At 39.7% G+C, this 13484-nt stretch overlaps 1 protein-coding gene and 1 pseudogene across 1 annotated transcript; both read left to right on the top strand.

The window, feature by feature from the left end:
• The first annotated feature begins 755 nt into the window (after window positions 1–755).
• Window positions 756–10058, top strand: LOC111201803 (annotated as a pseudogene).
• A 947-nt stretch (window positions 10059–11005) lies between these two features.
• LOC111202396 (protein trichome birefringence-like 41) lies at window positions 11006–13254 on the top strand. Its single transcript, XM_022695224.2, has 5 exons — window positions 11006–11385; window positions 12081–12252; window positions 12369–12544; window positions 12623–12781; window positions 12858–13254. The coding sequence occupies exons 1-5, from the start codon at window positions 11126–11128 to the stop codon at window positions 13150–13152; spliced, it is 1062 nt and encodes a 353-aa protein (XP_022550945.1). The 5' UTR covers window positions 11006–11125; the 3' UTR covers window positions 13153–13254.
• The last annotated feature ends 230 nt before the right edge of the window (window positions 13255–13484 follow it).

The raw sequence follows: 13484 nt of genomic DNA, 5'->3' as shown, positions 1-13484 counted from the left end.
GTCGTTACGAATATAAACGCGCACCGATTACAAAAAAAAAGATCCACGGCCAGCTAATTACTTATTATTGCTTTGATTCTAGATTTTCTTTTAATATATTCGTCAGTTTTATATCCGTGGAAATATGTTACATTAATGAGATGAATGAACAAGAAAGAGTAATTACGTTTGTAAAATTGTCGGTTCCAAATTATTTTTGAAAAGATAATAGTTCAATAGCGTGAAGAAACCTAATCTCATCTCATCTCCTAAATACTAAACTCTAATCACTAAACCTAAACTCAAAATATATAAATATTTTTTTTACCTTTTTATGAATGTTATTTTGAGGATTTTTCTTTTTATGTACTACTTTTTGAATAAAATTTTGAGAAAGTGTTATTTGGGAATATTTCTTTTACTTAAACTCCAAAAATGTTTGAAAAGATTGTAGTGATGTAAATCATTTTGGCTTGTATGGTAATGTAATGTACAGGGTAAACGTGTGGCTAAAGATTTCAATATTGTAACTGAGGCAAAAGGTGCTGGAAGAGCTGTGGTTAAGAGTTTCCCGGTTACGATTACAAATAGGAAGCTGGAAATAAGATTGTTGTGGGCTGGTAAAGGAACTCAAGCTCTTCCTCAAAGAGGTTCATATGGTTCCCTCATATCAGCTGTATCGTAGATCCAGGTAAGCTTTGCTAAACTTTACTTGACTGTTTTCTTTTGTTGTTGTTCTCTCTTGACTTTATCTCCCATGATCTTGCTATAGATTTCACTCCACCAAAGGAAGATAGCCCTGGTGGTGGAACCTCTATTGGGGATGGCCCTGGTGGTGGAACCTCTATTGGGGCCGTGGTTGGTGCTGTAATCGCTTCAACGGTGGTTCTTGTGCTTTTAATTGGTGCTATTTTATGGTGGAGAGGTTGCTTGAGACCCAAGAGTCAGATGGAGAAAGGTAGACCTAAACAATCTAATTGATTTTGAGTTAATAGTGTCTATAACTGTGTTTCTTTTTCACCTTCAGATTTCAAGAACTTGGATTTCCAGATAAGTTCCTTCTCATTGAGGCAAATCAAAGTTGCCACAGACAACTTTGATCCTGCAAACAAGATCGGAGAAGGTGGCTTTGGTCCTGTATACAAGGGAGAGATGAATGATGGAACCATTATCGCGGTGAAGCAGCTATCAGCGAAATCAAAACAAGGGAATAGGGAGTTCTTGAACGAGATCGCTATGATCTCTGCTCTACAGCATCCACATTTGGTTAAACTATATGGATGCTGCGTAGAAGGTGACCAGCTCTTGCTTGTCTACGAGTACTTGGAAAACAACAGTCTGGCAAGAGCACTTTTCGGTCCTCCAGAGACTCAAATACGTCTAGATTGGCCAACGAAGCTGAGGATTTGCGTCGGTATAGCGAGAGGATTAGCTTATCTCCACTAGGAATCAAAACTCAAGATTGTGGACAGAGACATCAAAGCAACTAATGTCTTGCTGGACAAGGAACTAAATGCAAAGATTTCGGATTTTGGTCTTGCTAAGCTTGATGAAGAAGAAAACACACACATGAGCACACGAGTCGCTGGAACATAGTGAGTTTAACTAATCTGTCATAAGAGTTTCAGCTCTGTTTAGGTTTCTTGTAACCAAAGTAAGCTTTTTTATTTTCTTTCGCAGCGGATTCATGGCTCCTGAATACGCCATGAGAGGTCACTTGACAGATAAAGCAGACGTCTACAGTTTCGGCGTCGTGGCTCTAGAGATTGTTCACGGAAGAAGCAACACAAGCGCACGATCCAAAGGCGAAACCTTCTACCTTCTTGACTGGTTAAGTTATTATCTTTTACACCTATAAATTATAAAACCTTGAATCTGAATTCGGCTGATAGACTTTGCTTATCCGTAACTGTAAACCTCCACACTCTTATTGATAAACGAAGTACAAATGTGTTTAGCTTCGAAGTACGATCTCGAGCTTCACTCTCATAACGAGCTTCACTCTCAATCTCTCAATCTCATAACGATCGAGAAGTACAGACTCATAACGTCTATAACAAACTATAACAAAAGCATAAACCATCCTTAACGGATTACAACTCTATTTATACTTCTAACTGAATAACGGCAAACACTCAACTCGATCCAGAGTGTCTCAGCTCTTCTTTTATTTCAACTCCTCAACTCTCTTCTTCTACTACTTCTTTGCCTCTCCTCTTCCTCATGTAAGCTTTCTTGAACCTATAAATACTTCCCCCAACGAAATCCAGCTTGCCCTCAAGCTGGTAAGAAGGAAAACAAGCCAGGAACTCCTCATACGACATCCAAGAATTCTCCAAAGAAGACTTTCCCTTCCATTGGATCAACAGCTCCAAACTACCCTTCGTGTCATAACGTTTATCCAACACATCCTCCGGTTCAATAACTTCGTCCACATCCGTAATGCAACCTGGAGGAAGCACTGCACTCTGTTCGTGCTGTCCCAATGCAAGTTTCAACTGGGAGACATGAAAAACAGAGTGCACCCGAGCCTGAGGAGGAAGTTGAAGCTTATAAGCCGTCTTCCCAATACGCTCAAGTATGGCATACGGCCCATAGAACTTTGCTGCGAGCTTCTGACAGACACGTCGCACCACCGTTTGCTGCCTATAAGGTTGTAGCTTCAAATACACCATATCACCCACATTAAACTCTACTTCCCTTCTTGACTTATCAGCCTGGGCCTTCATTATCTCTTGTGCTCGTAACAAATTCTGTTTGAGGGACTCCAGCGCCTCATCTCTGTCACGTAACGCTCTATCCACCTCAAAGTTTGTAGTCGAACCCGGTTCAAAACGCAAGAGAGGAGGAGGGTCACGGCCATACAACACCTTGAACGGAGTAGTCTGTAATGATTTATGATAAGTGGTATTATACCACAGCTCCGCCCAAGCCAAATAGGAATGCCACGAACGAGGATGGGAGGAAGAGAAGCAACGTACGTACGTCAAAACCTCAGATTTACCATCTGTTTGAGGATGAAAGGCAGTACTGTACTTCAATGTCGTCCCCGCCAAACGAAAAACTTCAGTCCAAAAAGAGCTCAAGAAGATGTGATCCCTATCAGACACAATACTCTTTGGAAACCCATGGAGCTTAACTACTTCGACAACAAACTTCTTAGCCACATCTAGCGCGGTGAATGGGTGTTTGAGACTGATAAAATGCGCGTATTTACTCGAACGGTCAATCACCACCCAGATCACATTAACGCCATTAGAGGTGGGTAAGCTGATATCTCATGTTTTTATAGACTTTTAACATTTCATTTTATTGCATTTTGATCATTAGAATGCATATTAGGTGTATATATTGCACTAGAGTGTTCATTTGAATATTCTAAGGTTTGGAGTGTCCAATTGGAAGTTTTCGGCAATATTGGAAGGTTATTGTTGCAAATCAGATACTTATGGGTCATAAATGAAAGAAGGCAAGAATTCAGGGACCGAAGTTGCAAATTCAGAATTCGCCGGACTAGACTGCACAACTGGAACTTTGGGGTTAATTCGAGTGGACGTTTCTGCACATTCGATAGTTTTGGGGTCAAAGAGTAACTATATGAAAGTTGAAGGGCCAGATATGCAATTATTCTAAAACCCACCATTGGAGGTTACGATTTTCTTCCGACAGATCTCTTTGACGGCGACGACGAGCTTCCACGGTGGATTGCGTGGAGGAGAGCTCCGATTTGGAGCCGTGACGGATACTTGACGACAATGGTGGTTGAGCAGAGGTTGGTCGTGACGAAGCTTGAAGCAAAGACCTCCACGAGCGCCAACAGCGATGGCTGGTTCCGGCGACGTGACGGCGGAGGCTGAGAGCACGACGGAGAGCTCACCACGGCGAGGACGAGCACGACTGCGGAGACTGGCAGCGGAGGCGCCGATGCTGACGCCGTCGGAGCTCGACGAATTGCAGAGGCGGATCTAAGAGGATGGTCGCGGAGGCTGTAGATCCCGACGATCCCGACGGCGAGAAGAGCACGGCTTGAAGAGCCACAGTTCAGATCGACGGCCATAAAGAAGAAGACGATGACGTTGTAGCGATCAATTCCAAGCCTTGGAGCAGGTTACCATAGCGACATGGCCCAACCGCGCGCAACGTAGCGAGCTCGGGAGCGGCTTAGTGGAGCGGGGAGAAGTGGCCGCGCGCTTCGATGATCCATTTGCGAAATTAAAAACGTTGACCGGTTTAATCCGGTTTGACCCGGTTTTATCCAATCGAACCAGGACGAGTTTAGACTTCTTATAAATAGTTTTAGCCTCCAAAAACCCTAATTTATCTCATTTTCTCTCAAAACTTTATCTAAACTTGTAAAAACTTGAATCTTTTGATAATCTAAGGAAGTATTTCATCTTATATTTATAATTTTCTTGCTCATTAACATGATTAGCCTTGATCCTTACATGGGTTTAAGGTTTCTTATGGAGATTAGTGAGCAGTGAACTTGATATTCATGGGTTAGACAGATAGGTGATTAAGTGGATATTTAAGATGTTTATTGCTTGATTAACAATGTTCTATGCTTGTTAAGTGTTCTTAATCTAGACCTTAAGCTATTTTACGTCCGGAAGGTGTTTGTTAAAATGCTTGAATGAACTTAGCATTGTCTTTTATATATTTGGCCAACGACAGTTGATGTCCGAGATGTTTAAGTGGTTAGTAGACTTGTGATTTATGCATGCTTGAATGTGTTAGCCAACGGGAGTTGATGTTTAATGCATGACTAGCATAGGGATTATTATCACGGGAGAGGATTAATCTATTTTGAATGAGATCTAGACCTATAGACTTGTTAATTGTTTTGTTTGAACATCCTAAATTGAACTTTGATCACATTATATCAATTATCTTTGCCCATGGATCCATCCTTAGCATTTGATTGAAAGTTCTTGCACTTATTTCTTGATTGGATTTAAGATCACCTTGTTTATATTCCTAGGACATTAGCTTGTTAAAAAATCATTCATATTCTTGTTTGCTTAGATTAAGGAAGCTTGTATATTCTTGGTGTTATAGATCATTAGTTCCTTGTGGATTCGATCCTAAAATGCTACAATGATATACCATTCGATTGTGGTATTGTTGGCACATTAGGTTAATTGGTGTGTGCTTAAACGCATAATCATAAGCCCTAGATAAAATCCATGGTAACATCTTCCCACACAAGATTCGGAACTGGTAGAGGCTGCAACAACCCGGCAGGTGAGAGAGTCGAGTGCTTATGTGTTTGACATATCACACACGAAGCCACATACTGCTGAATCTGCTTATACATTCCCTTCCAGAAGAACGAACACTGAACCCTCTTCACTGTCTTAAGCACACCTGAATGGCCTCCCATCTTACTATCATGCGCCTCCAGTAAGATAAGTGGGATGTACTGAGAAGATTTAGGTATGACCAAACGTTTCTTATACCACAGTCTCCCATCAATCGCTTGATACTTACGAGATAACAAAACACCCGTCAAAATTTTTTGAATAGTCCCCTGTATCATTGTATCTTCTTTGATCTCTTTATAAAGATCTTCCCATTGCAGGACCGTAGGTGTAGTTAAAGCCAACAAGAGTGAAGATAATTACATTGAACGCGATAGACCATCTGCTGCTTTGTTCTCCGGTCCAGGCTTGTAAAAAATTTCAAAATCAAACCCCAAGATCTTCGTAAGCCACTTCTGATACTCCAAATTCACTCCTTCTGTTCCAGCAAAAATTTTAAACTCCGTTGATCAGTATGCACATGGAACTTACGGCCAAGAAGATAATGTTTCCATTTTCGAATCGCCATAACTATAGCCATAAGCTCCCGTTCATACGCTGGTTTCATCTGCTCACGGGCGGTCAACGCATGACTGAAGAACACGATAGGTTGCTTGTTCTGCATCAATACTGCTCCTAACCCCACTCCAGATGCATCAGATTCAATGACAAAACCTGTTGAAAATCCGGGAGAGCTAATACTGGGGCGTTAACCATAGCAAACTTCAAGTTATCAAACGCAATTTGTGCTTCCCTGGCCCAACAAAACTGATATTTCTTCAAAAAAACTGTCAACGGACGAGCAATGCTGCCATAATCTTTGACAAAATGTCTGTAACAACCGGTTAACCCCAAAAATCCCCGTAGCTGCTTCACTGTTTTCGGAGTTGGCCATTCACTCATTGCTGCAGTCTTCGCGGAATCTGTAGCTACACCTTTACCTGAGATAATATGACCCAAATATTCCACTGCTTCCACCCCAAAGGTACACTTCTTCTGATTCGCAAATAAACTATGTTCTCGGAGGACTTGGAGAACCAACCTCAAATGTTCCTCATGCTCCTCGTGATTCTTGCTATAAATCAGTATATCATCAAAAACACGAGGACAAAGTGGCGTAGTAAGGGCTTGAACACCTTGTTCATCAACGCTTGGAATGTGGCAGGTGCGTTAGTGAGACCAAAAGGCATCACTAAAAACTCATAGTGTCCTTCCACAGTCCGGAATCCTGTCTTCGGTATGTCCTCTTCTAGCATTCGTATTTGATGGTAACCTGAGCGTAAATCCAATTTAGAGAAGACAGACACTCCATTGAGCTCATCTAGCAGCTGATCGATAACTGAAATAGGATATTTATCCAGCACCGTAGCTCTGTTGAGTGCTCTATAATCCACACAGAAGCGCAAAGAACCATCCTTTTTCTTTGCCAGCAGAACTGGACTAGAGAATGGACTTGTGCTTGGGCGAATTATTCTCGTGGACAGCATGTCAGTCACCATCTGTTCCATTGCCACTTTACTGGCGTGTGGATATCTATACGGCCGCACGGATACTGCTGATACTCTGGGTTTCAGTATGATGGCGTGTTCCTTTCCTCACAAAGGTGGTAAGGAAGTAGGAACAGCAAACACATCTGAGAATTCATGGAGTAACCGTGAGAGTGTTGGACGAACTTCTGGAGTTGACAATGTTGCTATAGAGGTATTAAGAAACGCTTCCCTTCCTATCTTACTACCCGTATAGACTGGTGACAACGACTTGAAAGAGAATTTGGTACAATGCAGTTGCTTCTCCCCATACAAAGTTACCTTATTCCCTTCATAGACAAACGAAAAGCCTGCTCCTTCCAGTCTATTTCGCAAATGCCTAATGTTTCAAGCCATTGCACACCGAGTATCACATCGACATTTCCCAGTTCAAGAGAGATGAAGTCACTTGTGAAGTTGGTCTTATTTAATTGGAATATAACTGATCGGCACACTCCCGTAGCCTTCACAGTTACACCATTACCCAACAACACATCCAAGCTACTCTCCACATAAACTTTCAAACGTAGCTTGTCCACAATTTCAGGTGAAATGAAATTGTTGGATGCTCCACTATCGAGCATGACTATCACCTCTTTATTGTTGATATACCCCCTCATCTTGGTTGTCTTAGGGGAATCAATTCCTAGGTAAGAATTGAGCGATAATGTGTGTAGAACTTGATTGTCTTCTTGAATAAAGAACTTCTTTTCTTCGGTTGAGTCAATAACTTCATGTTCCAAACCATTAATCACTGTAAGAATCCGAAGTTGTTTGTTAGGACACACATCTTTGTGAGCAGGAGACCAAGGAGCTTTGCAACGAAAACAAACTTTGTCTTTCCTCATGCGATCCAGCTCCACATCTGAATATTGATGTCTTGATCTCACTGTACTCCCCTTCGGCCTTGTATTTTCTTTGTTAGACGCAGCGTCTGATTTCAGAGGCTCGCTCTGGTGCTTTTGTGAAAAACCAGAGGAACGAACTCCTGAAGCATATCGTTGATTGTTACCACCAGCTGATCCAATTACTTTGCAAAAAGCCGTGCTCTGCATCTTCAGCTGCGAGCTTATGATCAGTAAGGCTAACTGGTTCTTTCAGTCGAATCACTTCTTTCATTTCAGGTTTCAAACCATTAAAGAACACCTTGATCAAATTCTTCTCATCAATTCCCGTGACCTGGTTGAGTAAGGTCTCAAATTCATTCACATAGTCGACAATGTCACCCTCTTGACGCAAATAGAACAACCGTGCTGCAGGATCGTTGTCTATCGGTCCCCCAAATCTGTCTAACATCCTCTGAGTAAACTGCTCCCAGTTGACAAACGGATCGCTGATAACCTCACCGTTGAACCATTGCAACACCGGACCTTCCAAGCTCAATGAAACCAAATGTAGCTTCTCTTCTTCATTATAGTTACCAAAACTGAAAAATCTTTCCACACGAGAGATCCAATCGAATGGCAATGGACCAGAGAACACATGCATTTCAATTTTCCTCAGCATCTTATCACGATTCACAAGAGTATTATGAATTCCCCGATAACCTAGCTGTGTCGGAGATAGTTCCGGTTCAGAGATAGTTATCGGTACCTGAGGGATCTGAGGTTTTGGTGACGAAGCAATCTCTTTCCCTTGCCTTTGAGGAAGCACTGCCGTTTCTTCAAATCGAGTCAGTAGATCCGTGATAACAGTCATCTTCTTCTCTAAGGCTTCAAATCTTGTCGAAGTTTCAACTCCAATCTTCTTTTCCACTGAATCGACCTTCGTCGTCATCGCTTCGACTCGATCTTTCGTAGATCTAACGTTTCGAGCTAGTGTGTCGTAGTTGAGCTTCGTCAAATCCATCTCGTCTTGTAGCCGTTGAAGATCCATCGATTTCGTTGAATCCGCGATCGTCTTCTCTTGATCCCTCCGTTTCGTGTTTCCACCATCTCGTTTCTGTCGCGTTGCTTCCGAACCGTTTCGTCGCACCAATGATAGACTTTGCTTATCCGTAACTGTAAACCTCCACACTCTTATTGATAAACGAAGTACAAATGTGTTTAGCTTTGAAGTACGATCTCGAGCTTCACCCTCATAACGAGCTTCACTCTCAATCTTTCGATCTCATAACGATCGAGAAATACAGACCTATAACGTCTATAACAAGCTACAACAAAAGCATAAACCATCCTTAACGGATTACAACCCTATTTATACTTCTAACTGAATAACGACAAACACTCTACTCGATCCAGAGTGTCTCAGCTCTTCTTTTATTCCAACTCCTCAACTCTCCTCAACTCTCTTCTTCTACAACTTCTTTGCCTCTCCTCTTCCTCACGTAAGCTTTCTTGAACCTATCATCGGCTGTTTGAAATGAAAACACGAATTTGATGGTGAATTATTTGAAAAACGTTTATTAGAAAATTAGCATTGAATAAAAACGAACTCGTCACGGACAATAGAACTAGTTTTTGTGCCTATTTTTGAGTGTTTGTGAATACTTCTCTTATTTATGTGTTTTCAACTATTTATAGGTCGAATTAGCCGACTTATTTCATTTTTACTTAGCTGATTTGACTTTTTCAACTGTTTCCCTTCATGTTATTGGGCCGAGTTCATTTACATGATAGACGAGGAACATAGTCCATCTCAAACAAACCTCAAACCCTAAACACATTTTGAGTTTGAATCTCATTTTCTTTCACAGGTACACCTTTTAAGGGAGCAAAACAAACTAATGGACGTAGTAGACCAGAGGCTTGGAACAGATTACAACAGAGAAGAAGCAACGACGATGATCAATATAGGGATCCTCTGCACCAGTCAAGTTCCGTCGGACAGACCGTCGATGTCTACAGTGGTTAGCATGCTCGAAGGAAGTTATACGGTGGATGTTGAGAAGCTTCTTGAAGCTTCGTTCAGCGGAGGAAATGAGAAAGACGAAGAGAGCATGAGGGCGATGAAGAAGCATTACGCGATTATTAGTGGAGAAGAGATGACGAGTATGACGGATCAGAGTATCAACACCTATGGACCATTCACGTCATCTTCGACGTCCACTGCCAACGCCAGCGACTTTTACCCTTTAAAGCCTGATTCTGCGTATTGGAACTCTAGAGTTTAAGTGTTATTATGCTTTTGCAAAAAAACATTGTTAAAATATTATTTCTTTTCTGTTTTGGTTTTTGAACTATATTTATTGTATTTAAGACAATTAGAAGATTACTTTTTGTAAACAGAATATTTCATGAAGTAATGCAATGAATATTTATACAAAACTCAAATTAAACTCTTTGGCTTTTACTTTTCTGAATATAAACGATATTATGGTTTATTAAATTTTATATTAAGTTAAACTTCACTCTGCTTATTGCGATACCATAGATTAATTATGGACTAGAATGAAATTTATTTCCCTACTGTCTGGAGTCATATGCTTGCTGTGTACCTATCTTGTGTTGAGTTTCTAACGATGAACATGCGTTGTAATATTTATTTATGATTTAATTATGAGTATGGTCCCATGGTTTATCTTCTTTTTTAACATTCTAATTTTTCTTATAATTTGTTTTGGCATTACTGTATAATATCTTCTAAAAATGATTGTCTTAGTCAACTATCCTTTCAATAATTTCAATACGTTTCATGATACATTTAATAATAATTATTTTACTTAATTGCTAACCATAACGATTGATTTTGATTTTTGATAGAATAAGTAACAGGCAGAATATATTGTTGTTCCTTTTTTTTTTCAACATCGGTTTCTATTGACAAAATGGCTGGCTTGCATTTGTTTAGTATGATCCATCTATAGTGTCGTTTAGGAAATTACTCTATACAAAACTACAACCAAACTTAATGGAATTAATTAAATATCAATTTATAGGTCCACAAGTTTTTCAAGAAGTATGCCTTTTAAACAAAACACAAAGAACGTCTTCACAATTTATCTATGGTGCGAACAAACCGATTAACTCAGGGAATGTCATCACAATTTTAAAATCAAAATCTAAAAAAAATTATCAGCAAATCACGTCATTAAATAATAAATACACAAGCTGTCAAAAAAAAAATACACAAAAAGAAATGTTGAGATTTGATTTCAAAGTTTGTTACCAAAGCAAATATGACAATAATTATAGTTTTTTTCTTACCAAAGACAATAATTATAGTTATAAGCCGCCAACAAGCTTAAAAAACAAATACAACAAGTTATTTTTAATATGACAAAATTATATACAACATTACATATATATAGATGCGTGGGTGTATAAAAGCCAAGATGCGTATTTGAATCTTTCTCTCTCTCTTTCTCTCCTCTGTGCTAAAATGGGTTCTACGGATAAAGCCATTTCTTATGGCTCTGCATTAGTGTTATCGCTGCTGCTTCTTCTTCTTCTTCCTCTGCTTCACGAAGCTGAAGGGTGTGATATGTTCACGGGACGATGGGTGGAGGACGCTTCCTACCCACTCTACGATCCCTCCACATGTCCTTTCATACGACGCGAGTTTGCTTGCAAGAGAAACGGACGGCCTGATCTCGATTACCCTACCTTCAGATGGCAACCTCAGGGCTGCAAATTAGCAAGGTATCATCAATTACTCTATATTACTTTTATTTATTTATTAGATTTTAGTTTTGTTGTTTCTAGGTATATTGAATCAAGAGATATCGTTATGCATATATATATCACACGCGCAGCCAGAAAATTTCTTGTTCTTGCTTTTAAAATTCTAGATATTCTTTTAATCTGTTCGTCAGTTTTTATCTGTTGAAATTATGTTAAATTAATGAAATGAAGGAAAGAGAAAGAGTATACGTTTATGCAATTGTCGGTTTCAAAATTACTTTAAACATAATAGTTCAATTGTTCGAAGAAATCTTGATTTGATTCATATAATTTACAAGAAAATAGAAAGTATGTACCTTTTTGCAAAGTACTTTTGAATGAGCAGCCAATGGTAAAAGAGAACGCTATTTATATATTTGTTTTGCCATAATGGACTGATGTGTGTTGGAATCTCTAAACTGCACGAGACGTAAACGAACTCTTTTGTCCATAATATCCCAACTGGTGGTTTTTTCGTGCATCACACGCGCCACCAGTGAGATTAGGACACCCACCAAACTCACAAAGCACATAGGCAGACATAAATTCCCCCACACGTGGGGACACTAACTCAAACTCTGGACGACTTTGGCCTGCTGCTTTTTTTTTTTTACCGTTAATATATCATGTCACTGCCTTAACACGGCACCGCTATTTATTTTTATTTGTGTAAGGTTCAATGGAGTGGAGTTTTTGGAGAAAAACAAAGGGAAGAAGATAATGTTTGTTGGTGATTCACTTAGCCTAAATCAGTGGCAATCTTTGACATGCATGCTTCACTCTTCTGTTCCCAATTCTCCTTACAACATAACAACACAAGGCACTATCACAACCTTCACATTCCAGGTAATAATAAAAACCAATTCTGCATTAATTTGTTTTAGGTTAAGTAAAATGTTTCTTAAACAGGAAAACTGGGATGAGTTAAACCGAACTAAACCAGAAATGGTTAATGTTTTCAGGAGTATGGAGTGGAATTGAAGCTTGATAGGAACGTGTATTTGGTAGATATAATGAGGAAGAAGATTGGGAGAGTGTTGAAACTTGATTCGATCAATGACGGACATAATTGGTCAGAAATGGATACATTGATTTTCAATACTTGGCATTGGTGGAGCCGTAGAGGTCCTTCACAACCGTACGTTGAATGTTCTTCTAAACTAAACCATTCAATTTGCTAACAAGATAATGTTCAAAAGTCGATTTTTTTTTGTAGATGGGATTATATCCAACTAGGAAGTAACGTTACAAAGGACATGAACCGTATGAAAGCATTTAAAATCGCACTCGGGACTTGGGGCAAATGGGTCGATACTGTTGTGGATGCTCAGAAAACTAGAGTCTTTTTCCAAGGAATTTCACCATCTCATTACAAGTAAATTGTTATACATTTTACGAAAGATCAATACCTATAATATCTGTTTGAACTTTAAACATTGTTTTTTTTGTAGAGGGGCTTTATGGGGTGAACCAACGGCAAGGAGTTGCGCAAAACAGAATGAACCACTTTTGGGGACAAGTTATCCAGGAGGATTGCCAGCTGAAGTTGGAGTTCTGAAGCGAGCACTTGGGATAATATCGAAACCGGTGACACTGCTAGACATTACAATGCTTTCATTGCTTCGCAAAGATGGCCACCCTTCGATATACGGTCTAGGAGGCCGAACCGGCAATGACTGCAGCCACTGGTGTCTTTCTGGGGTACCAGATACTTGGAATGAGATTCTTTACAACTATATGGCTTAGTAAAAACATTTTAAACATAGAAAAAAAAACATAGCATATTTGTTAATGTTTGATTCTGCATTTGAATCTTAATAAGAAGGTACGGCTATTAAAAGCATTAAACGTAATTTGTGCATACGAGTGAAATTAAAGAGAGGTGGTAGTGAGTTTGAGGAAGGGGATGGTGTGCGTCCCAAGAAAGTAAATCAGATAATGTGAATTCATGTAAAATATCTGAGTGGTTGGACAAATCTGAGCAGGGTTAGAGGAAGACAACTGAGACTTGAGTTAGTTAGGAGATTTTTTCTGTCAACAAAGTACATATCCAATTACTTGAGTCTCAAGCAATCTCT

This window comes from Brassica napus, chromosome C1 (genome assembly GCF_020379485.1).
Source record: "Brassica napus cultivar Da-Ae chromosome C1, Da-Ae, whole genome shotgun sequence".
NCBI lineage: Eukaryota > Viridiplantae > Streptophyta > Magnoliopsida > Brassicales > Brassicaceae > Brassica > Brassica napus.
The sequence above is the reverse complement of the archived record's forward strand: the minus strand, read 5'-3'. Positions and strand labels throughout refer to the sequence as shown.